Here is a 24,892-nt window from a genome sequence, read left to right as displayed (position 1 = left end):
CCTTGACAGGGAACAAAAGACAACAATTAATTCACTGATGATGATGAATGGGGTAATTCGCAACATGGGTTATGGCCCACTATCAAAAAAGCCTGCCGGACTCGACGCCAAAGAATGAAAATTTGATGAGTTGGGCCTTGACAGGGAACAAAGGACAACAACAAATGCACTGATGATGATGAGTGGGGAAATTCGCCACCTAGGTTATGGCCCACTATACCAAAGCCTACGGGACTCAACGCGAAAGAATGAAAATTTGATGAGTTGCGCCTTGACAGGGAACAAAGGACAACAACAAATACACTGTTGCTGATGAATGGGGAAATTCGCCACCTGGGTTATGGCCGGCTATCCCAAAGCTTACGGGATTCAACGCCATAGAATGAAAATTCGACGAGTTGCGCCTTGACAGGGAACAAAGGACAACAACAAATACACTGATGATGATGAGTGGCGAAATTCGCCACCGGGGTTATGGCCCACTATGCGAAAGCCTACGGGACTCAACGCCAAAGAATGAAAATTGGATGAGTTGTGCTTTGACAGGGAACAAAGACCAACAACAAATACACTGATGGTGATGAATGGGGAAATTCGTCACCTCGGTTATGGCCCACTATCCCAAAGCTTACGGGATTCAACGCAAAAGAATGAAAATTCGACGAGTTGCGCCTTGACAGGAAACTAAGGACAACAACAAATACACTGATGATGATGAGTGGCGAAATTCGCCACACGGGTTATGGCCCACTATCCCAAAGCTTACGGGATTCAACGCCAAAGAATGAAAATTCGACGAGTTGCGCCTTGACAGGGAACAAAAGACAACAATAAATTCACTGATGATGATGAATGGGGAAATTCGCAACATGGGTTATGGCCCACTATCCCAAAGCCTACGGGATTCAACGCCAAAGAATGAAAATTCGACGAGTTGCGCATTGACAGGGAACAAAAGACAACAATAAATGCACTGATGATGATGAATGGGGAAATTCGCCACCCGGGTTATGGCACACTATCCGAAAGCCTACGGGACTCAACGCCAAAGAATGAAAATTGGATGAGTTGTGCCTTGACAGGGAACAAAGAATAACAACAAATACACTCATAGTGATGAACGGGGAAATTCGCCACCTCGGTTATGGCCCACTATCAAAAAAGCCTGCCGGACTCGACGCCAAAGAATGAAAATTGGATGAGTTGTGCCTTGACAGGGAACAAAGAATAACAACAAATACACTCATGGTGATGAATGGGGAAATTCGCCACCTCGGTTATGGCCCACTATCAAAAAAGCCTGCCGGACTCGACGCCAAAGAATGAAAATTTGATGAGTTGCGCCCTGACAGCGAAAAAAGGACAACAAATACACTGATGATGATGAATGGGGAAATTCACCACCTGGGTAATGGGCCTATATCCCAAAACGTACGGGACTCGACGCCAAAGAATGAAAATTTGAGGAGTTGCGCCTTGACAGGGAACAAAAAACAACAAATTACTGATGATGATGAGTGGGGAAATTCGCCACCTGGGTTATGGCCCACTATACCAAAGCCTACCGGACTCAAGCCAAAGAATGAAAATTGCATGAGTTGTGCCTTGACAGGGAACAAAGAACAACAACAAATACACTGATGATGATGAATGGGGAAATTCGCCACCTGGGTTATGGCCCAGGCCCACTATCCCATAGCCTAGGGGACTCGACGCCAAAGAATGAAAATTTGATGAGTTGTGCCTTGACAAGGAACAAAGAACAACAACAAATACACTGATGATGATGAATGGGGAAATTCGCAACCTGGGTTATGGCCCACTTTCCCAAAGCCTACGGGACTCATCGCCAAAGCGGGACTCTTCGCCAAAGAATGAAAATTCGACGAGTTGCGCCTTGACAGGGAACAAAGAACAACAACAAATACGCTGATGATGATAAATGAGGAAGTTCGTCACCTGGGTTATGGCCCACTATCCCAGAGCCTAGGGGACTCGACGCCAAAGAATGAAAATTTGATGAGTTGCGCCTTGACAGGGAACAAAAGACGTTTAAGCCACAAGTCCGAAATTTATGTTAAAATATTGACAGGTATCTACACTGCAACAAACACGCGTTGCAGTGTGTAAAACCGGGCTTCCTGTAACGGTGAAGTAAGTCGGAGTGCAATGGAAGAAAATCGTCTGTCATTCACCTATTAAGCGCACAGGCGATCGCGCAGCATTAGCGCTAATAAATCAAACCGAACAGACATGCAGTATGCCATAGTGCCAGTGCGGCATTATTAAGCCCTAAAATTTTGACGCTCTCGCCCTGCCGTCAGTCTCAAAACTCTCTTTACAACAACAAAGAGAGAGAGAGAGAGAAAAGAAAGAAAAAACAGAGAAAGAGAGAAAAAAAACAATCCGCGTATGGAACCGGGGAACGTGAAAACCAGGACCGGCACCTGACCGGCACAGGACCGGCACTGAGATACAAGCACTTCGCAAGCCACACTGAGCCCCTCATCATTTCTTTTGTCGTGGGAACAAAACTGGAGCATCCTACAGTTGCACGCAAAGTTACAAAGCGTAAAAGACAGCTTCAGCTTTCATGCAATGGCCAATTTCTGAAGAACCCATTGTTTTGTTTTAAGTACAGGAAAAAGAAAAGCACGCCAACGCGTTTTGCCATGAAGCCAACACGGCGAAAATAAGTCCTCCAGGAACAAAACTGTGACGCTCTTGCGGTTCCATTCCACATGTACACCATTCAGGGACCTCTCATGGCATCACCAATGTGTGGACATTTCTTTCTAAAGCTCAGGGTAAACAGATATTGTAACAAAACCAGGTGGAATGCATTGCTTCCATGGAGGGCAGCGAGTATACCGGTCAAGCCAGCTTTAAGAAGTGGTGTCCCGCAATTCTGGGAATGGTACTATAATGCATGCCCACCCCTGGTTCGAGAGGAGACTATCCCTTTGTGTTTCCCCTTGGGACGTCAGAGGTTATGTGTGTGCTACATACAGTGACCTGGCGTTCACAACAACCGTAGAATATCAAAGGCACACGTGAAACGTCATTTCTATTCAATGTGCAAAGTTTGATGGGGCTGCATGAAACAGCAGGCCGGAAACGGCATTTTTTTTCGCTGTATCGGTTTAGGACAGCTTTTGTGGCGCTTTTGCGTGATGTTTTGGCGAGATCGATCTCATCAAGAATGTACTCCCTTGAGTGTACATCTTCTTGAGATTCGTTGTGCAAATGCATGGTCGAAAGAAAACGAATGTTCGCGCACTCATTTAGTATTGTCGTGGATTCATCTGCCATAAGTCACAACAATTTGACGATTACTAACGTTGAATGTTATTTGAATACACTTTAATTCCAGTGACTATCAGAACACAGTCTCAATTGCGGGCTACAGCAGGAGAGCTGTTAACCTTAGTTTTATTGAAGCCAGTGTACCCCAGCACAACATGAAGTCTAAGCTTCTCAATGCATGTAGAATAACATAATTAACTAAAACCAAGCGTTGGAGCGTCAATAGTGGAAAACAGTTCGTTCTGAATGAGGTTAACAGCTCCATCTTGCAACACCCCACCAAAGCATCCCTTCTTGAGCATGCCCACTAGGCACCGCGATGGCAGCATTGACCCGAAACAATCGATTCATGGATGTGCCTTCCCGGGAATGCCCGCCATGAGCGTCGCAGTCCCAAACCCCTAGCGTCCGGTTCCTGAACTACCCCAGCCGCGGACCTCGATCGCAGTTTCTGGCGCTTGTGTGTTTTCTGCATAAGTTTGCGCACTACCGTTTACAGTGTAGTGGCTGCACTACCCGTAGCGATGCGGATGTGAGATACCTCTGCAATCAACGACAAGACATGAAACTTGTGCTGGTGTTAGCGCAGGCCTGCTGGCTTCTGTGGCCAATCGTCGTGGGACATGAGAGCAGCAACACAACTACGGCCGCGCCCGGTAAGCTCTCCCTTCTGAACCCCTTCGTTTCCAGTACGGGCCACTCAGACCCTGGCGTCACGCTATCAGTTCCACGTACATTGCTGCGAGTTGACGGCTTTGTGCGTGCATCTTTCGGCTCCTATAGCCAGCTGAAAATGACATCCTGAAAATTAGAGCCTACGCTCTCGTGACACACAGGGAAGGTGCTGGTGTGCGGACGCACTGCGTTGCGTTGGATCTCGCGAGTGGAAGCGAAAGTGTCACGTAGGTAACAGTATACTCTACAAGACCATGATGTTCCGAAGTCTCCGGAATTGCGGACATGTTTACGATTGAAGTATCTGCTAACTCATATCAGATCTTGCTTCTCAATCGTGGAGTTGCCTTCCATAGGAAGATGATAAACATGGCTAGCATGCGTTGTAACTCACAACGCATGCTAGTCATGTTCATGATGTTTGCGTTACATACAACTTGTAAGTAACGCCAACTACGCTAAACATATCAGAGGGATCTCTCTACAGGAATTACAAATCAATACGGCGACAGAATTTCTGCCAGTTGCGTTGATTTTGTGGCTCTAGATAGTCAGATTAACGGCAGGTGTAATTATAGCTGATCGTTTAAAAAAGCGAGCGCGCATAATGCGTTGGCGTGAAGCTATTTTACGAGTTGGTTGCAGGGTTAAACTTGAATTTCAGCTTCTTCGTCTCGTGTTTCTCAGTTTCTTGTGTGTCGAAATATTATCGTTGCACTATTGAATCAAGTAAAAAGAAGTGAATGACAATCAGGTAAAAAAAGATGTGGAAGTTTGCATAGCAACCGGTAGTTTCGAAATGGCTGGAGTGTAACTCGCAAATGAAGTTAAATTGAATAACGCGGCTTTCCAGTGTTTTTATTCGTTTAATTTATCTGTCACCAGAATTGAATACATGTATGTAAGCGCGACCAAGCACTTTGCATTCACGTGAACTGTGCTCTACCTGCGCTCTGTGCTTTGTCTTTTTATCTTTCCTGGTACAGCCTCCACGCTTCGAATCTTGTCAACACCTTGTGGCTGTGTGACCGTGTGTGTGATTTTTCAGTTTTAGTTTTGCGTTCTTCCTTTTTCCTTTCCTTTTCTTCTTGTTCTTTTTCTCTTCCTTTTCTTTTCTTTCCTTCTTTTCCTTTTCCTTTCTTCCCCCTTTCCTTTTTTTGGAATAGCAAGCCGACCTCCGTCTGGCTGATCTTTCCTTTTCTTTTTTTTCGTAATACACATATCCCCCCCCCCTCGTACAGCTTCACAGTATTTTACGCGTATAAAAGAGGTGTTTTTTGTATATAAATACATTTGTTATTCTGCGTGCTCAACTAAAAACAATGGTGCTGAAGAAGGTGTTGGGAAAGTACTATATGAAATAGTGCTTTCAATGCAATACACCACTTGATACGCACTTCGAAATTGTGCTTTTTGTAGAACACAGCATTTAGAAGGGTGTTTTAGAAAAGACTTTCCCATATGGTGTGAAACTTATGCCAAGAGGTGTGTGCCATATAGAAGGAAAGGACATTTAGACGCGAAAAGTGCAAAAAGACCGCCGTGTTGTCTTGTATTTTGCACGCAGCGTACGTTCCCTGTTCTCTGCGCCTGTCATGTGCAAACCAGGTGTGCGAATCCATACTTTGCAAATAAGATGTGCAGCACATGAAACTGCAAGTGTTCAGTGACACAAGGCATCTTTCCGCACGCATTTATAAGCAAGCATTGGATGTCAACATTCAAACTCCATATATTGTCTCTACCGTTAGACATTTCTATCTGAAGGCGCAAAGAGATGTTGCGTCAATGTCTCAACATCGCGACAACGTGTACCCTTTGTTCTATCCCATTCTTAATGGAAGGGTTTTCGGGCTCTTACATCGAAACATGGAGTAGCAACAGCGCAGCCCTCTGAGTGTTTTAATAATGGGTTCATCGAGGTACATTACCAGTGAGTCTTTTAAATAGTTTGCGGGCGTGTTAAGGGTGCTACGCAGCTGTTACGTCTGTGTTCGCAAAAGGGGCGTTCAACACTTACTGGAATGTACAGAGGGATTTCAGCGCACGATAATGGTACGTTCACAAACACGCGAATTTTACAGGCGGGAAGGTGAAGCGAGTTTGAGTATTCCCTATCTCTCGCTGTCGCTTAGCGATACCGCGTCTATAGCACCCCTGTCTCCAAAGGTGTGCTCGAAACGATGTCGTCCCAAATATGTGTAGTCCCCCCCCCCCCAAGTCATCTCGCATAATGCCTCGCAGGATGTTTTAACCTCTGTGCACAACAAGAGACAGGCGCAAACGTGACTATGAAGGAATAATTTTATTTGTCCTGTGCAGTGCAAGGACCATGTCATAATCAGCAAGTCCAATACAGAATACCGTCCGCACGATCCGGTATGGGCGCTATACGCATCGGCCTGCGGGATATGCATTGTGATTGCACAGCAGATTGGAAATTTGAATATTGAACGTGCAGAAGCGGACACATAACGGTATATAGCAGACGGCAGCGACGGCACGCGTGTTTCGAAACGCATGGAAATGATCAAAATTGATCATCAGAATCAATGTTTCGTAGCACATGCACAGATTGTGCGAAAGTCCTAACGTAAGCTTGAGTATAAGACATTATAGCGAGTGAAGAAGAAATAAGCGAGTAGATGACTAGCGCCACCGTCAGTCTCGGCATGGCGATACTGGGAATGGGTGCAAATGGCATGGCCGCTACCCAGACAGAACACTATCTCCTACGGACGTCCGAAATAGATCCCAATGTCCATATCCGAAAACTGACCTCCGTGGGACTCTCCTCGGATATTTGTCGAAGGATATCCGTAGCCGTATATCCGCAGGAGGTCCTGTTGCGGCCGTTTCACGGATTGTCCGAATCAGCTCCGTGATGGGATGCTGTACGGATCATGTATTTGAAGAGAGAGAGAAACGCGGGACGATGTAGCACTGCAGAAATTCGACTTTCCATGAACCAACTCACTTTCTCAAGCTACATGAGTAAGAAACAGAGACATTACCTCTACGCCGACTTAATTCGCCAAACAATTTCTCATTTCGCGGTTGTTTGTGCACGCAATCGAATTAAACTTTAACAGCTCACCCTTCATTTCGACTCACGGGCGAACAGGGCTCTCGAATGTGTAGAAGCTCGCGAGAACACCAATGTACAGTGTCTGTTCCCTGTTTGGAAGTGAATGCAACTTCATTTCCAAAGCATTTCGGCTGAGTGGCCCAATCAGGCGCCCACAGCTCCCCATAGAGCCCATAGTTTGAGATAATTCAGGCAACACTGGACATACGACCAATGAAAATGCGTCGTGATGCCTAGCAGCCAACCAATCAGCAACCTCTCAGTTTGGCTCGGCTTTCGGCCGGCCCTGGCTGCCATTGACTTCTACTGGTTTTTATACCTGGCGCCCGTTATTCCAAAATAACTAAGACATTTTTGATAGGCGAAATACACATTTATTGATGCAACGTATAAACTCAAATGTTTGACTAATATATTCACCGTGAGTACAGGACGTTTCGTTCCTTGAATAGACAGTAACCAAACCAAGTTCGAACTTGCAAAGCACACATCCAGTCTACTTCTGGAGGCGAGCGAAGTCCACGAGTGCGTGAGTTTCACAGATGAGCATCTTCTCATTCTGGCGATGTACCGTAGGTCACACAGTCACGGGAAATACTTTTGTCGTACGAACTCTCTCTGCTTAGTCACTGTACTTGAAAATGCGACAGCACTCGAAAGTGTTCCTCAGGCGCCAGCTCACCAAGCATTCCAGTTCCGACCCGGCAAGAATGTCCGTAGGTTGACACTTTATCGGAGATCAGTACATGGCCAGAGTCACTATAGCTCACAAACAAACCCGCGCGTACACTTCCTCTTTGGTCGTTGTGGTCAACCGACATCGGCGAGCCGCGGAGACGCAGCGACCTTGCTTGGAGCTGCCCGCCTGGCCGACTGCCCAGACTGCCCGCGAAAACTGAGCTGTCAGATATTTCGAAACTTTATCAACCAATCCCGGAGAGCGCATCCTCCTTTGGCCAATGGGCATCCGTCATGATGCCTGACGATGTAATACCACGTGACTGTGACGTGTTTTTATTTTTCTACCGCCGCAAATGCGGGGAGCTGTGGAGGCCTGGCCCAATCTCTTGTTACTGTTTCTTCTTTCTTTTCTTTTTATTTTTATTTATTTTTATTTAGTTTTTTGAAACGCCGCGCTGATTTTCCCTCATGGGATGCAAAGCGGAGCAACAGAAAGTGAAAGGAGCGGCGACGGTGGCAGATGATAAAAAAATGGTGGAAGCACGCTTTATATTTTACTACAAAGCGTATACTGACTTTTGAAAAATAACAAAGTAACACGCGCCCGAGATACATGCTACATCCCAGAGAGCTCCTGTTTCTGTCCGTATCTCCTGCTTACGTCCGCAAAGTGCACGTTCGTAGGAAGTTCGAAGCCCGGCCAAGTGGATCTCCGTAGTATCTCCACTGGAGGAATTTCGTTATTCTGCGGATGTCCGTATCTCCGTGAAAGTATATCCGATGGAGATCCGTAGGACAGAATTTTCTGACTGGGTATAGTAGACCATGGTAACGTAACGTCCTTTCGCTAGGCTTTTATTAGCTTAGCACTGTACGTATACGGGGTAGTTGGTACCATGATGCACAGTGTATGGTACGACACCGTTACCGTGCATACTCACCCATCTCTGCTTTCGTTGTAGGTATGATACCTTCTCCTCGTTCTCCTCCTAGCGTCACCCGAACCCCTAGAATTCCATCTCTCACTATAGTGACTACGTGATGCCCAGGTTAGGTTTGGCGAGTAGGAAGAACGATGTTAGGTGTTTGGCTTGTGGGGTTTCGGGTCAGGGAGCCCCTATTATGGGCCAGACACTCCTCCACTGTTCCATTCTGTTGATCCACGATGTTTCGGAAAGCACTGGAAGCATCACGGACTCTTAAAACTTAACTTCACCGCATAACACGGTTCTGATTTGTGGTAAGTGCGGGTCGTACGCCTCTCTTGCGACAATTCACGTAACTGCACAAGTGTCACAAGAAAGAAAAAAAAAGAAAGAAACGAAAAAGCGTAAGCCACTCGTTTTCAACAAATCAGGGGAGAGAACGATTATGGTCATTCGGGATGATGATTGGCTAGGAGCGTGCTATGGGGTTAAGTTCCGTTTTAGGAATACGCATACAGCAGCTCATATTGGTTACAGTAACAGTAATGCAGCAAATAGTAAACACCCAACACACACGACAAAAAACGTACTATTGTACGAATGACGCAAATGTTAAGATGCTAACGTGGAGAATGAAAATCGCTCCGGCGGGGGTGACTTCTCTTCCTCTCTCTTTCCCCTCCCCGTTTCTCTTCTTTTTTTTCTTTTTTTGTTATTTCGCAGTCAACTTTTTCAATGAACCACCACGGAATATGACAGCAAGTTTTGAGGTAAATATCTGTATTCCACTGTTTTTATACGGGAATAAAGGTAAAAATAGGTTTCACCATCGTGCTTGATCCATGATACTTCCACTACAAGAAGGGAAATTTCATATCTAAGCGAAGGGTTCGGTGTCTCGAGAATTTCATTTTGTCATCACGAAAGCCACCAAAACTATGGCTTACCCTATACGCATTGCTTCTGAAAACCCATTTGCATACGATGTCGCCGCAATTGTTTCTCCCTGCGAATATTCTAAGGGGAACTGACTGCTTTCGGGATAAAGACAATGTTGGTTGCTTGGTTCGAAAAAGAAGAATACGGAGAGATTCCACTTTGGGCCGGGTACTGCAGCACGCTTAGAAAAGACAAGGGATGAAGGCTACAAAGCGCAGTTGCAGCAACAAGATGTAAACATTTTTTTTTTACTTCGACAGCGCATAAGGTAAATCGTCAGATAAGGTGAAAGAATGATAACTATGCAGCTGCGATATCAGAACTCACTGTGTTCGAAACAACGCCTACGTGCGACACACCCTCTCTCTGTGATTTAATGCTATATATTCGAAAGGAAAAAGAAGCGAACGAAATTGATCGAGTTCATATCATGAAAAGAGGGAGAGTAGATACTTGTGGATTTATTCAACGCTTTAGGTAATATCTACGGTTGTCGAAGCTCGACCCGAAAGCTCGAAACTCACGCGCTCCTCGAGTCGTATTTACGCCGAGAGTTGATGAAGTAGGCATACAGCGTTATGCATCTGTTCTAGTAGTTCAGTTACCATAACGTAGTTCTCCCCGTGCTAGATGTTGGAATAAAGCGCAACCGGCTACGAAAAGGTACACATTGTGTAGTTAAAATTTCCTAGAAGATTGGGAGCGTCGAAAAATTCATCGGTCTGCTCACGTAGCATCATTCCATGGAAAATGTGAGCTCGATTTTTTGGAAAGCTACAGCAAATGTTTAACGGAAAGCATAACAGGAGACGTCGTACCGCAAATGTGCAATTTGGACAGGAGGTGATTGCTTCGTGTTTACGTGCCTCAGTTGCAGCCTCGAAATCTACCGAACCTTCAGGCACTTATTTTTTCTCCAGTTACGATTACGTAATCCAAAATTACGTTACATTATATTTTCGAAGAGAAGTCACGTGCACGGGCTCTCGACTGCACGACTGAAGTTGGTGAATACTCGCTCCATTTCATAGAGCTGACAACACGCTCAACGGCATCCTCCTATAATTGGCGACTCGCACCCTTCTGCGACCGTTGCGCGGATAATTTGGTTAAGCGGCAGAGTTGTTAACGCTCTTGCTTCGAAAAGGTTGTGTGCGAAGGTCTGGTCTCGACTCAACTCGCTATCTGTTTGATTACTACGGACCCGCACGATGAAGTATACGCTCTATGTGATACTAGCAAGCAGCTGTTATGAACTCCTGTGTGTATTCAGGTGTGGAGGCAAATACGGCATTAAGGGATCATGTCTTTAATAATCTTGAAGGAGAGATTAGGGGGCGGATATATTTATTATATAAAAAATAGGAGGGAAAGGGTAGCCTGCGCTACGGCGGCATGCTACTCCCAGTAAAGAAAGGGAAAAAAATACAAAGAAATACAAACGAAAACAAAAATGAGAAAAACAAAAAGGTAAACAAACACGAAATTGATCATAGTTCACCCAGAAGGAGAGATGAGATGTGGGCTAGCTGGTTGCACATGACGGAAGGGAACCACGAGACAAGGAAAAGACGTACGAAGAGACGTTGTTGTCCTAGCTATGTACGCCTCTTCCTTGCTTCGGAGTTTTCTTCCAGTAATTAATCACACAAAAAATAATAATTGCACTCTTTGGTGCACTGCCAAACGCGTATGAAATGCGACAGCATTGCAGCAGGGTGGTCTCTGTGCTGTGACCGTACATGATTCGCGTGCGGCCCAGCCGCAAACCCGACCATAGGTCGACATGGGCCTCGACCAGACGATGTGGGCGACATCGCGTGAGACGCGCTATGTGCAGCCACACTGAGCGATCAGTGGCACGGCCGAATTGGTAAAAATCGTCCGCTCGTCGGTGGTAGCCAAGGTCGTGCGTAAGATTTGGTTTGAATCCACCACCGGCTGTACTGTCTAAGGTTTTCCCTGGGTTTTGTGGCAGACTTCCCAGACGAATGACCGCACAGTTCCCCTTGAAGTCAGTGCAGGACGCACATCAAACCATTTCTCCCCACTCCTTCCTGCTGTCCTCTCTCCATCCGTCCACATATCTACGGTTGGTTTGAGGCGCTAACACGGAATTGAAAGAAATCACACATTCGGGAGTTGTAGCACATCGAATCCGTTCCACAGAAAGAAAACAAACACAACGACTCCTCCTTTTTTTTCCCTTACAAACAAACAAACGAAAACAACGTCAGCGTCAGCAAAAGTGGCTAACAGCCTCCGCTAGAAATCGTAACACCTTCCGTGGTCGTCTGTAATTTTTCCTCCCTCCTCAGTAATACGAGAACGAACGGCTTATTCCCCCAGAAAGGTGTCCTTTTGCCACCCCTCCGTAGACACCTGCACTGACGGTAGTGTTATCCACGCGCGACGACGTTAGGTTTAGGACATGTCCCTTGGCAGTACGTTTCCTTTCTTGTTTTCTAAATAAACGTATACCCCCCCCCCTCCCATGGCGCTTCGCTTCGTTCTCTTCTGCACTCTTAAAAATGAACTTCACCACATAGCACGCTCCTAGCCAACCACCATCCTGAATGACAACGTTATCGCCCCTGATTTGTTGAAAACGGGAGGAGGAGCCTATTTTGTGCCGTGCATAATGGCACAAAATAGGCTCCTCCTCCCGTTTTCAACAAATCTAGGGCGAGAACGTTGTCATTCGGGGTGATGGTTGGCTAGGTGCGTGCTATGTGGTGAAGTTCATTTTTAAGAGTGTGCCTGCTGCAAAGAATGACGCGAAAAAGGGGTGTGGGAGTGGAGGCTGACACGTGACCGAAACGTCACTGTGGAGCCGATTAGGAAACTCTCCGCTTTCTCTTCCGTGTACGTGCGAGTCCGCTGCCGTCTGTCACGACAAAATACGAATAACTTCGGAAATATTCGAAATATTGGAAATATCGATTTCGAGCGAAAGGGCTTGCAGAAAGTTGTTTGGAGTCCATGCTCCTGCCAAACAAACTTATTTCGACGATGTCAGGAAGCGAAGTTTCTGTTTAAGCAACTTGATGCAACATCAGCGAGTTATATGAGACATGGAAACCCGAGAAGTGTGACATATGGGCTTTTTATGAGTCACGTGCCTCGTCTATTTATTTATGTGTGAGTACCCTCAAAGCAAAGCACTGCTGGGTGAAGTGGTATCCGCACTCTAAACACCACACTCTAGTGCAGTGGCGACCACACTTTAAAAACACAACTTCACAGTATAGCACGCTCTGCGCGAACCATTGCCACAAATCAGTGATAGGGTTATCGCTTCTGACTCGAAGAGAGAGGGAAGCGTATGCCTTTATGGTGTCAATTTGAAAAAATAATAATTGACGCAAAAAGGCGTACGCCTCCCTCTATCTTCGAATCAGAAGCGGTGAGTCTATCGTTTGTGGCAATGGTTGGCACTGAGTGTGCTATGCGGTGAAGTTCTATTTTTAGAGTGCAATTGTGATACAATGAAAAATGTCAGCAGTGATACTCATCAACGGAGGTGCAAGGTGATTTCAGTCCATACCTGTTTATGGCATCATAACTATTAACTCTTACATACTGTGCGCGAGTTCGGAAGGATTCTAACCAGGTCAAATCCTGTCCTTAGTGAACAAGGCAAAAATTGACAAGCGACTTCGATGTGTTTTTGAAAGGTCCCAAGCGTGTGTCCACTACACAGTCGGAAAGTGGCATGCCTGTTTGGTTTGTACTTGATTTGTACTACTGTGTTCTCGCCACTGAAACATGTACCTCATTCTGGTGCTTCTTACCAAAGCAGCAATGAGGGGGGGGGGGGGAGAGCATGATCTACGTCTAATTGTCATTCCGCACTGCGGATGCTATCCCTGGTAGGTGTTGCAAGATGCTTCTGTGCTGCTCGCGCAGCAGCGTAACCTTCGATTCCCTGGCAGCAGCGGCGCGGCAAGCATCCCCATCATAATCAGCCACGTAGCGGCTATTGTATCTCGGTAGCAGTACTGGTATTTTACCGTTCTCTTGCACTGCATCTCAAACACGAAGTAGAACTTTCTTCAGCGCAAAGCAGCAGCGAAGTTGATAGTGAATTATGGCTTCGCACCACAGTGCACGCCATCCTCAAAGTATATGGTTTAATCAAATGCATGCAAGTAACCGTCACCTGAAGGACGTCGCGATTATATTTTCCTCAAATTACTATCCGTGTATTATACCCTCAAATAAAGCTTCCGACGCTTGTCTTTCATGCTGATAATTCATGCAGCGCTTTTCCCGCAGCTCCTCCGGGGTTCTAGTGTGCGTTATCAAATCACTGCCAGCGTATTGGATAGTTTGCGTGAAATCGGTCTTATATTTGGTCCTAAGAACTTCTGTAATAATCGAAGCGAAAACGCTCAGGCCACGCACGGTTTGGTGTGCTGCTAGCGACATACTTGTCTGGAATCTCCAGGAGCAGTTCCTTGTCGGCGGTGCAGTGTTGCCAATGTGACGGTTTGAGGATTTGCTTCTGGGAGAAGTGAAATGGCTTTCCCGAGGGAGGCAACTGTAACACGATACGACCCGCCTTGCGCGAAGTTGCAGTGCCAAGGGGGCCATGAGGACTCGTCCGGCAAACGTTCGGCCACATGTTTTCGGGTGCTCCCGGTGTCCGGTTTCAACATAGCGTCCGCGAAGAGTGTCTAAAAATAAAGAGCAAAAAGAAAAGCCCGCGAAAACGAAGGAAGTGGCAGTGGGCGGCTGGTTCGGACACGGAAAGGAAGCATAGAGAACGCTGCGACTGATCGCCAGAACCGAGGTTCAGCGGCCAGTAAGTTGCTGTAGTTTTCTCCTGAATCGGCCACCGCCCCGTAATTCGAAGGACGTCATAACCCAGGACTGAGAATTCTTGGAGAAGCATCTCATCTTTTGTCGACGCCGGGATCCTCGCTTCAGCCAGTCATCGGCCCCTACGCTTCGGACGTGAATCTCGCCCCGAATCCAGGATTCATCGCTGTGTGACGAGAGACGACGCACTCGGTGAAAGCACTGACTTGGTCACCGTGCCGAGGTCCTCTTTAGGTTAGGGAACGCCATAGTAGATCTGTCTGAGCATTTTTATCGTCTATATCGTGTATCGCATTTGCCACATTAAATGTTTGTTGTTTCTTTTGTGCTGAGTCTCTCTGCCTCTGCGGGTGCCCACGTTAGCGTTTCCCATCCCTTTGTGCTCCGTCTGCTCCAAAACCGGGAGGCGTCACACCAAATATCATTCGCAGGAAGTCGCTAGTGGCGTCCCGAAAAGTCGCTAAAAGTCGCTAAAATCGAAACTGGAAGTCGCTAAAAAAGTCGCTGCCGCTACTGTGCCCTTTTTGTTCGTTGCACGTTGTGAAACAATGTGGTGACAGATCAACCAGGATGTGTCAGCGAATGAGCGTGCTAGATGGCCAAGAGAGGACATGAAAAAATGGGTCTGAGTGGATAAGAATGAGAGAAAGTAAAAGAAATTGAATATCTTCTGCAAAACGGTTTTCTGGTTTTGTCATCGGAGGCACCGAACGTGGTTTGTTTATTGCTTGCAGAAGGTTCCGATGCCTTCTCGTCTTTTCGCGACCTTCTATGCTTTTTTTTTTTTTTATGTCTGACAACCTCGCATAAATTTCACACTTGCAATAGATGCACAGGGCCCTTTTGCCACAGTCTTTGACTGGACAAAGCTATCCCTTGAATACTGGCAGCATCACCAAGCTCTTGCGATACTTCTGGTCTTACTTAGGAGGCATTTTGGAAAGCACTTGCGTCTAGTCCACGCTACTCGTCAGAAAAGGTGCAAACTGGCAACAGCTCAAAGAAACTAGCACTGCGAAGAGCAGTAACGAAACGTGGTATGGCAACATGGCAACATGGAAACATGGCAACACCGTGACATGGGATTGGCCCTAGAGCAATTACGGCCGGCAAAAGATGGCGCGATTTCATATTATTCTTCGACAGAGCTTGTCGTCCACCGAAATGTGACAGGAAAATCACGATTCTTCCTAACTTCATGAAGGAATATTTGTGTCGCTAAAAAGTCGCTGAACATATCAGAAAGTCACCAAAAAATCCGCTAATCCCAAATACAAAATTTTGTCGCTAGACAGATCTCGAAATCCGCTAAATTTAGCGACTTTTCCCCAAATTTGGCAACACCGGGCGGTGTCGCGCGCGGAGGACCCATACCATTATCGCTTTCGAGGGGAGGCCGTGTTTCACACAGCGCCACCAATCGGGAGAGATCATCTGTGATAGTCGAGCGCCTAGTGAGTCGTCTTGTCGTCTGCCAGCATTCTTTCTCCCCTATGTTAGCAGACGACGCCCATGTACCACAGATGATCTCCCCCTGTTGGTGGTGATTTGTGAAACACGATTTCCCCTCGGAGGCGATAATGGTACGGGCTTTGGGCGCGACACCGCTGATAGGGGACCGCTCCGCCACGGGCTGGAGATTCCAGACAAGTATGTCGCAAGCAGTACATCCGAAGCGATGCACTTCAAGGGCCTCTGCAACAAACCAGAACTGCACATGAACCGCCTACACCTCATAAGGTTTTGACGAGCCTTTTCCCGCTGTCGACGTGGTAGTATATATGGACGTCGCACGGTACACCCTAGAAATTGAAGCAAAGCTTCTCTCTCTCTCTCTCTCAGTCCGTGCGAACCATTGATAATGCCACTGCTATCACAATGAACCGATAAAGCTACGCAGATGAGTGCGACCGGAATACAATCTACCAGCTTCTACGTAATCGGCAGGTTGGGTCGATTTGGAAGGCCGACTACCACGAAAATAGAGTGTTTTGCTCATAAGCGGCAATGGTGATGATCGGTTATATTGACGAAGCGCTATTAGGTAATGCGTGTGCTGGGTCTCTATCAGAGGAGAGGTTGGAGTATTGCAGTGGACGACTACATTTGTGTATCTTATTTTATAGTGTATCATAGTGCATATATAGTCATATAGTGCAGCGTAGTATATAGTGTATCGTAGTTTATAACAGCGGCACTTCATACTTCATAAAGCCAAAAGAGGTAAATCTGAGTTCATGTCAGTAATGCATGTTTGTTAACGCTACACGCAGTATTCTAAGCATTACTTACACAAATTCGTCAGATCAATCCAATCTACTTCGTAATTGTTTCTTGCTTCAAGCCAGATTCTGGTATAATGAAATTCCCGTTTAATGCATGATAGATAGACGTAGAAAAAAAAGAAGGCTTAGGTCATTTACTACAAGTATGACTCTGTAAATATCTCTGCAGAGGATTTAAGCCTAGTTCTCACATACGACAACGGCGCACGGCAACGGCGAACGGCACGGCAAATTGTGTCATTCCGACGCCGTAATGGCGCCGTTCTGGCCACCGTCTCACGGCAAAAGGAAGTTGAGCCACGCTCAACTTCTGCCGTGCCGTGGTCCCGCCCACATCACATCCAACCAATGAACGGCCCGCACCAATGAAGATGGCGTCTTTTCAGCTTGATGCCGAGAAATTAATTGAACTTGTGAGAAGGTTTCCTTATTTGTATGATTTGTCGCATCCTGATTTTAAAGATACACAGAGAACACGTGCAAGGAGAACACGTGGAAATCCATCTTTGCTCGCCGCGGCTCGTGATGTTCGATATCACGTGAACACGGCAGCACGGCGAGGTGGAGCGACGGCAACACGCACGGCGGCGGCAACGGCACGTCACCGTTGCTGTTGCCGTGCGCCGTTGTCGTATATGAGAACTGGACTTTAAGAGTATCGTTTGTGGAGAACCGCTGGTATAAAGACTAGCTAGAACAGCTGCTTACGAGCCAGAGGAGGTGAAAATTTCAATGACTCGAAGACCTTTGATTCTGCTTTACAACTAATACTACTCACGCCGTGTTCGCTCGAACTGGTTAATGGCTAACTACATACAGGTTAACTACATAACTACTGCTACATAACTAACACTGGTGAACTAGATATTAGAGAGCTTTAGTACATCGCAAGCGATCGCCTTTGCGTACGTAAGGGATAGCGTTGGTGGTTATGCGCACACCCATAACAGAAAGGGAGCTTCGCGCAGTGCGCAGAACCACCAACGCTATCCTATACGTACGCAAAGGCGATGGTGTACGATGTACTAAAACTCTGCATTATTGAGGTTTAGCGCATCGTACGCCATCGCCTTTGCGTACGTAAGGGATGGCGTGGTGGTTCTGCGCACTGAGCGAAGCTGTCTTTATGTTTTGCGCGTGTGCAGAACCACCAAAGCTCTCCCTTACGTACGCAAAGGCGATCGCATACAATGCACTGAAACTCCCTATTTCTGTGCATGCTTATGTCTCCACTGTTCATGAAACTGTTCATGTCCCCAGACAGCTTGAGGTTTGTGCTGTGTTTGTCCCTTTACATATTCCAGCCTCAGAACAATTACTTTCCATCATGTTCACTACTTCTGCTCAGCGGAAGCGTGCTCAGTGTTCCCCGAATTGCACCCAGTAATGATGGTATTCCGAAAAGCAAGTGCGATGATGCCTTTCTGCACTACCCTTATGCGTACGTCGAAGTGATCCACAATCCTACCGTGTGGCACGTGCAGCATGTCGTCAGACGAATATAGTCTGACTCACCTTACGTGTAAATCTGCTCCCAATTATACTACGTCTGCCACGGTAGTCACGGATAGGATGACATGGTCTAGTAAGTAGCAATGCTTGCTAAGTGATTGATTTTAAGAACAAATTAGAGGTGTGCAAACAAGCTGGTGTACTGCGGAAAGGGGCAATATTTGCTTGAGCCTGAGCAATACACAAACAACGCGAGGAATGAAGAGGACGACACAATTTTAACGGACGACACACATATTTTAAGTGTGTCTCAACACCACTTTGTCTAAAGCTTCCGAAGGCAGAAGACGCGTATTCGGCTATGTCGCAGGAAATTATCTTCTCATTAGAGAGTTTTAGTATATCGTACGCTATCACTTTTACGTACGTAAGGGATAGCGTTGGCGGTCCTGCGCACTGCGCGAGGCTCTCTTTCTGTCATGGGCGTGCGCAGAATCATCAACGCTATCCCTTACGTACACAAAGGCGACAGCGTACGATATACTAAAACTCTCTATTACCAGCATCCGTCTACTGCCAGACCGGCTTAACTTACGTGCATGTTCTATTCCGCCTCGACGCATTTGTCCTGTTGCGAGAAAACGCGTCGCGCGGAAAAGGCGTGACGGAATCTTCGGGGAACAGGGCAGATGACGTTGATGAACGTGGCTGTCACACGCTGTTATCCCTCAACGCATGCCTCGGAGGGCTTTCCATTTCTCGTTGGCGCCGCCCGCTGCCCGTCCGCTTTCTGAATGATGTACATCGTAGAATATTCAAAGTGATTTATCTTTAGAACTTCAATCCTCCCGCATGGTACTCAGTCACCTTGAGTGGCAGATGCTTGCCTATAAGTTGCTTTTTTTTTGCTTTCTTGCAAAGGATACAGTGTAGGACACAGTGACTTATAGAAACGCTACGTGCCAAAAATATAAAAAGATAAAGTATCATAATTTATTACCCCCAACACTGGGGCCTAATATATCCCCAGTCCCCCCTCCCCCCAAAAAGCGATATAATATACAATTTAGTGCATCAAAGTAATGTTAAGGAAGACAACATATCAACAATATCAATGCTTTTTAAGCTCAGCCATCATATCAGCTTTTGGAGTACTTCCTGAATGACAAAAGCGGTTGTTTTCTCACATTGAAGCCAGCATGATTCGACCTGCCAGCAGCCAGAATTCACAATTTCGGTTTCACGCATGTTTTACGCTTCTCTTCTAAGTGTTCAACGGAAGGTAGTAGTGCATTCAGCGCCCCCCGCCGATATCTACAGCACACACGTGTACATCGTAAATAACCCTCCCTTAGTCGCGCTACTTTACGCGTTACATGTGGCGTGCACACCCACGAGCTTTTTGCGTCGCAACATACTGTTTCCCACCACTTCGCCTGTATTGTAGTTAGTACAAACAAATGCGCCCCCATAACGCTAAGGGGAAACAGTGTGCGACACTCTGATCCGCGTTAGCAAATATTGGCTCACTTCGGTTGGTTTCATACATCAATGTTTCTTTCCACATGGATTATCGAGTGGGTCGCAAAAGGCCGCCTCTATGTTTGACTTCCAAATGATAACCATAGTTGTCACCCATGCGGACGTGAGATGTTTCAACTTGACACCATGGCCTGTACGGGATTTCGACGTGCGCAGTGCTTACAATCTTTATCGGAGCTGCATTAAATTCTTGAAACGGAGTAACAGTCAGTTATTTTTTGTAAGGGGCAACTATACACCGAGGTAACACAAGAGCTACAGTCACAGAGGCGTATTTCCGCCAGCGAATAGTGTAGTCCGCACACTGAGAGTGGGGCTGAAGAGAAGATCACGGACGCTATATAGGCAGACCGGAAACCCGATCCAGATGCTTTCTTAATGTGAATATTTCGGGTGTTTGCTTTAAAGGAGCGAAAATGTGCTCTAAGTGCGTCGTCCTCGACGAGGTTATTCGCAACATGATCCAGTGTATAAGCAAACTTTGTGACTACTGTTGGGATCCCGGGTCACTTTTACAGTCCCGGGATTTCTGAATTTCCCCCGACTAATCCCGGGATACCGAGACGGGATTCCGGGATTTATCTGAAATAGAAAGGGCACACATAGTAACGCATCGCAGGCGTATAGTGCCTTTGTGTAGTTATTCGAATGATTCTGTTTTGTGTCCGACTACCTGGCATTCTGTCACTACGTGTTAATCGAAACATTCGTTTTTAATTTGCGATACCTTTTATTAAAAAAAACTGATAAAGCCTGTTTTATGTTCTCCTCAAATGAAAGACTCGTTTTTATTCGCAATTGTCACGCATAACGACCACCGATTTTCATTTTTTTTTTTTTCCATGCTGTCACCGAATACGAAACAAAAATTCGACTTCCAAAACTGAATCACTGAAGTTCCAAGACTTACCAAGCAACAGGAAGTGAATACCCCTGGCATCTTAATGTGAAGGGAAAGCCTGGTTTTCGAAAACACTTTTTTCTTTTCTTCTTTGTACAGCTGTTCACGTGGGCGCCCCTATAACGACGGTCCAACGTCACCAATGCCTCTCAAGTCATTAAAGCAACGCAGGAAGCATCGGCGCGTGTCACAGGTCCGGTTTCACCAACGCCGATTAACATTTGAACCTATATCAACGGCCCCTTAACTTGAATTTAACCCTTAACTCTGCTTCGCTAAAGGGAGTTATTGTCACTGAAGCATTCATCACGTCATTAACTAACGTTTGTAGAAAAGAATAGAGTGTTAACTTCAAATTTTAGCGACCCTTGACCTCCGTTCAACGTTAACCAGCATTGGTGAAACCGGCCTACAGGCGTCGACAATGGGCGCGTTAAGTTGCTGCTCAGGTGCTCGAGTGTTTGACACTCCTACCGTTAAGTGGTTACGCTTGTATTCCGAGTTTCGTACGCGCTCTTCACGCCCCATCTTTTTGAGGGAGCACGAAAAAGGGGTATCGTACTCCGCCACCCCCACGAAAGCGAAGAAAGAGAACGCAGGAAGTGGGGTGGCAGCAGAGCAGAGAGAGCAGAAAAAAAAAAAAAAGAAAGGGAGAAACAGCAGCACAGCGAGCGTGTTCAAGCGTCCAAGTGCCGTTTTATAGCTGCTCCGGGAACACGAATCTCGGAGCGCCCGAGAAGGAGTAAGAGAAACCCTGCCTACCTGCACCGCAAAATATGAAATTAGACGCTTACGCTCTTAGACTGTCTGAGAGGGAGCTAAGGACGAAGAATCGTCATTCAGAGCGAGTTCTAGAATAATCGATAACAGTGAAAGGGTGCAGACTAGCTGGTTCATAAGAAGGGGACACGAGACAGGGGAAACACGAAATCCTGGGATTTCGAGACGTGAAAAACAGTCGGGAATCCCGGGATTTTTGCATTCGGGATATCCCGGATCCCAACACTACTTGTGACTTGGAGGCGTAATGCCGTCATGCGCCCACAAATTGATTCTCGATTCTTCTCGATAAACTCGATACACCAATCGATATCTCGTCATCGCGAGTCATCCGTTTCCTTTCTCATTTGCGTTGAAGTGCACGAATACGAAGGATATTGCGGAATATGATTATGTTCCGTGGGCATGTGTTCGCTCCCTTTCTGGAAGAGCCCTGTACAAGAACGCAAGGAGCCAAGTAGAGGCACGAGCGTTGCTATGTCGGGATGATGACGCCTTCCTTGTCAGGCTTTATTTCTCCAAAATTCAGTGCAGGTGCTAAGTCAGGCCACATGGAAAGTTAGTTTCCTTGAGGCTTCTCATCCACTAACTAGGTGGGTAGTCTGCAAGCTAGTCAGATCGTCATCCGTGTCAAGGATATCATCTTCTTGCTCTTGCTCTTAGGCTTTTCTCTTCTTACTCTCTCGCATCTGCTGCCGTTTGATGAGCCTCTACACACAAGCCGTGAGATTCTCTGACTTGTTCCCTAGGCTGGTGGAACTAACACTACCTTTGCAGCCACGAGAACGGTGCCTAGCTGAAAACTAATCATGTGTTCGGAATGTCTGCGACTCCCGATACCAAGCCTCCATATTGCGATGGCAGCACTTGCACCAGCGTTAAGGCATTGTACTCCAGATGGTGCCTGATACTACTAGATTATTTTTTATTCTGTGTTAGCGCCACGAAGCAACTATGGCTGTGGCGTACAGAAGTGGACAGATGGAGAGAGGATAGCAGGAAGGAGTGGGGAAAGGGGGTAAGTATGCGTCCTGGACCGGCTTCAGGGGGAACTGTGCCGACATTCGTCTAGAAAGTCTTCGGAAAACCCAGGGAAAACCTCATGCAGCAGCGGCGGTGGTAGAATTCGAACCCACCACCTCCCAGTCTTCAGCACGACTTTGGCTACTAATAACGAGCGGGACATCTTAACCCACTCGTATACTACTAGAGCTGACAACACATGCTACACGGTAGAGACAAAAAAAAAAAGCATGAGAGAGAGTGAGTTGTAGTACTCTTTTATAACATAAGGAAAGGTATTCCCTTTTTAGTATTGTAGCACACTTTCATTTCGCGACATCACTTTTTCGCAAATCGGGCACAGGGCACATATTCGTGTCCACTAAATCTCGCGGATTCCGGACGCTAAACCTCGACTTAATTGGCTTACTTCGTAGTAAGCCCGAGATTTCCCTGTAGTACGTTTCATAAAAAAAAAAGGCAGCATTGCCCGTTTGTAACGCTTACCAATAATCTGTACAACAACAACAGATAAATTAATGGTGATGAATGGGGAAATTCTCCACATAAGGTGCGGCCCACTACCCCAAGGCACAATGGGCAGGATGAGATGTGTCCTGATGATGAGGTGACGAACGATGCTAAACCTTACCAATAATCTGTACAACCAACAGTGAAGATGCGAAAAGTTTACGAAGTGTCAAATCTTGTTGTCTAGTGTCCTTAAAATTCGCGAAAACTAAGGGCTCGCGAACAATAAGGGTTTGAGAATAGTATATGCTTCTATAGGGAATCTTACTTCCCAACCAGTGGCGGCTTTGGTTGAAGTACCTCATCACAAAAACCCCACGCACTCACTCCTCCCCACAATTCGAAAATACACATTGCAAAAGTAAAACTGTTGAGCTCTATTCGTTGTGCTAGTTGAGTCTCGAACTTTTGAAAGCCCTAACAGTTCTGATGTAATGTGAGACGGGCGGCCGCCCTGGGCACCTTACCCAAAGAAGGATCCGGACGGCAGGGTGCAGGGTGAGTTTGTCACTCTTGAATTTAGAGCATAACTTTTCTAAATCACTTTTCGCCATTTTACCTTTTTTTTTCAGTTAGACTTTCCAGGTGTAGAACTTTTACGCCCCAAAATAAATTACCGGTCATATGCTCGCATCTAAAGATGCAGAATACACGTTTTTTTATATTGTGTAATATTTAGACAGCGCTTCTAGAAACTGTGTGTGTGTGTGGGGGGGGGGGCACATCACAGGGTCAGCGCTGGTCATGCGTACAGTCATCAACTCCTGTCAGTGGCAAGGTATCCTTGTGGATCTCAATGTATGAAGGCTAACAAGCGGGGATGCGGGAATACAACATGGCCATACGCACGCTTCTCGTCGCTTCTCGCTTCAAAATGGGCCATAAAACAACTGTGTATCTCGTCAAAGACATGTGCTGAGCTTTCGCTTCCGCCGTCACGTTGGGTCCCCGCACGAGGCAGACAAACCTCACGTGTAACATCACGGTGCCATTATTATTGTCATGTTCGAAAACGCCGCATTACCCGGGAACCTCTTCCACTATCCTTGTGTTTGTGGCTCCTAATGAGGCAAAGGGCTCGATCAATTAAGAACTTTCTATTTACCATGCTGGAACCGTTATCCACACTGCTGAAACGGTGTCAGAGAAATAGTTACTAAATCCTCAGTCGGAAAAAGTGTACCTTTTTTTCTTCCTTTACTGTCACTCGGGAATTTCTAGGAACAGAAGTAAGTGGGATAAATAAACACAAATGGCGACGAAGAAACTGTCGTCGACATTCGTACCTCTGCCTATATAGCGGCCTCGTCTGATCTGCATCGGCTGACAGACATTGACTTTAACGAATGTGTACTTCAACCTTAGTCGAAACTATGTTGCGCTGTAGGAGAACGTCATAATATACTCTCACTGCACAGAACTGCGAAAATGACTTTGCAAACGCGAGTGCGACCCGAAGAAGTTACAAATACAACATTTCAAAGACTATGTTGCATTCTGATGGTTACATATAGGGCGAAAAAGATGCACACGCAATAACGTTCTTAGCTTGAACACGACTATAACTTGATGCGAACGCAACCAACTGTGCCATATAAATGCTTAAACGCTTTAGTTTCCTTTTAAACAGGATCCCTTTTAGCATTCCGCTTTGCAAGTCAGACGCTGCAATCATCACTAGCCATTAGGCCATTACCTATCGCCTGCCGCGGTAGCATATGTACCACCATGGGGAGGCTTAGTGCGCGCTTTTAATTAATCTTAAGATTCCCGACGGCGAGTTGGGAAAGTTTATCTCTTATGAACACTAATGGCTGGCATTACTATCTCTACTAATGGCTGACCACTAATAAGCGGGTGATACTCCCAGTTTCAGATCGCTCTTCTACATATGTACGTGCGCACATGTTTATTTGTATCACTACAACGACACTTTATTCGCAGTTGTCGCAATTTACGT

General features: G+C 46.3%; 1 protein-coding gene across 1 annotated transcript in view; it reads left to right on the top strand.

Annotated features, from left to right (window-relative positions):
- Positions 1-3,714: 3,714 nt before the first annotated feature.
- The window catches only part of LOC135385627 (uncharacterized), a 236,316-nt gene continuing 215,138 nt past the window's right edge, over positions 3,715-24,892 (top strand). Inside the window, exon 1 of the mRNA XM_064615073.1 lies at positions 3,715-3,962. Coding sequence (XP_064471143.1) covers positions 3,869-3,962 — 94 coding nt within the window. The 5' untranslated portion in view covers positions 3,715-3,868. The remainder of the gene's footprint in view (positions 3,963-24,892) is intronic.

This window comes from Ornithodoros turicata, chromosome 2 (assembly GCF_037126465.1).
Source record: "Ornithodoros turicata isolate Travis chromosome 2, ASM3712646v1, whole genome shotgun sequence".
NCBI lineage: Eukaryota > Metazoa > Arthropoda > Arachnida > Ixodida > Argasidae > Ornithodoros > Ornithodoros turicata.
The sequence above is the reverse complement of the archived record's forward strand: the minus strand, read 5'-3'. Positions and strand labels throughout refer to the sequence as shown.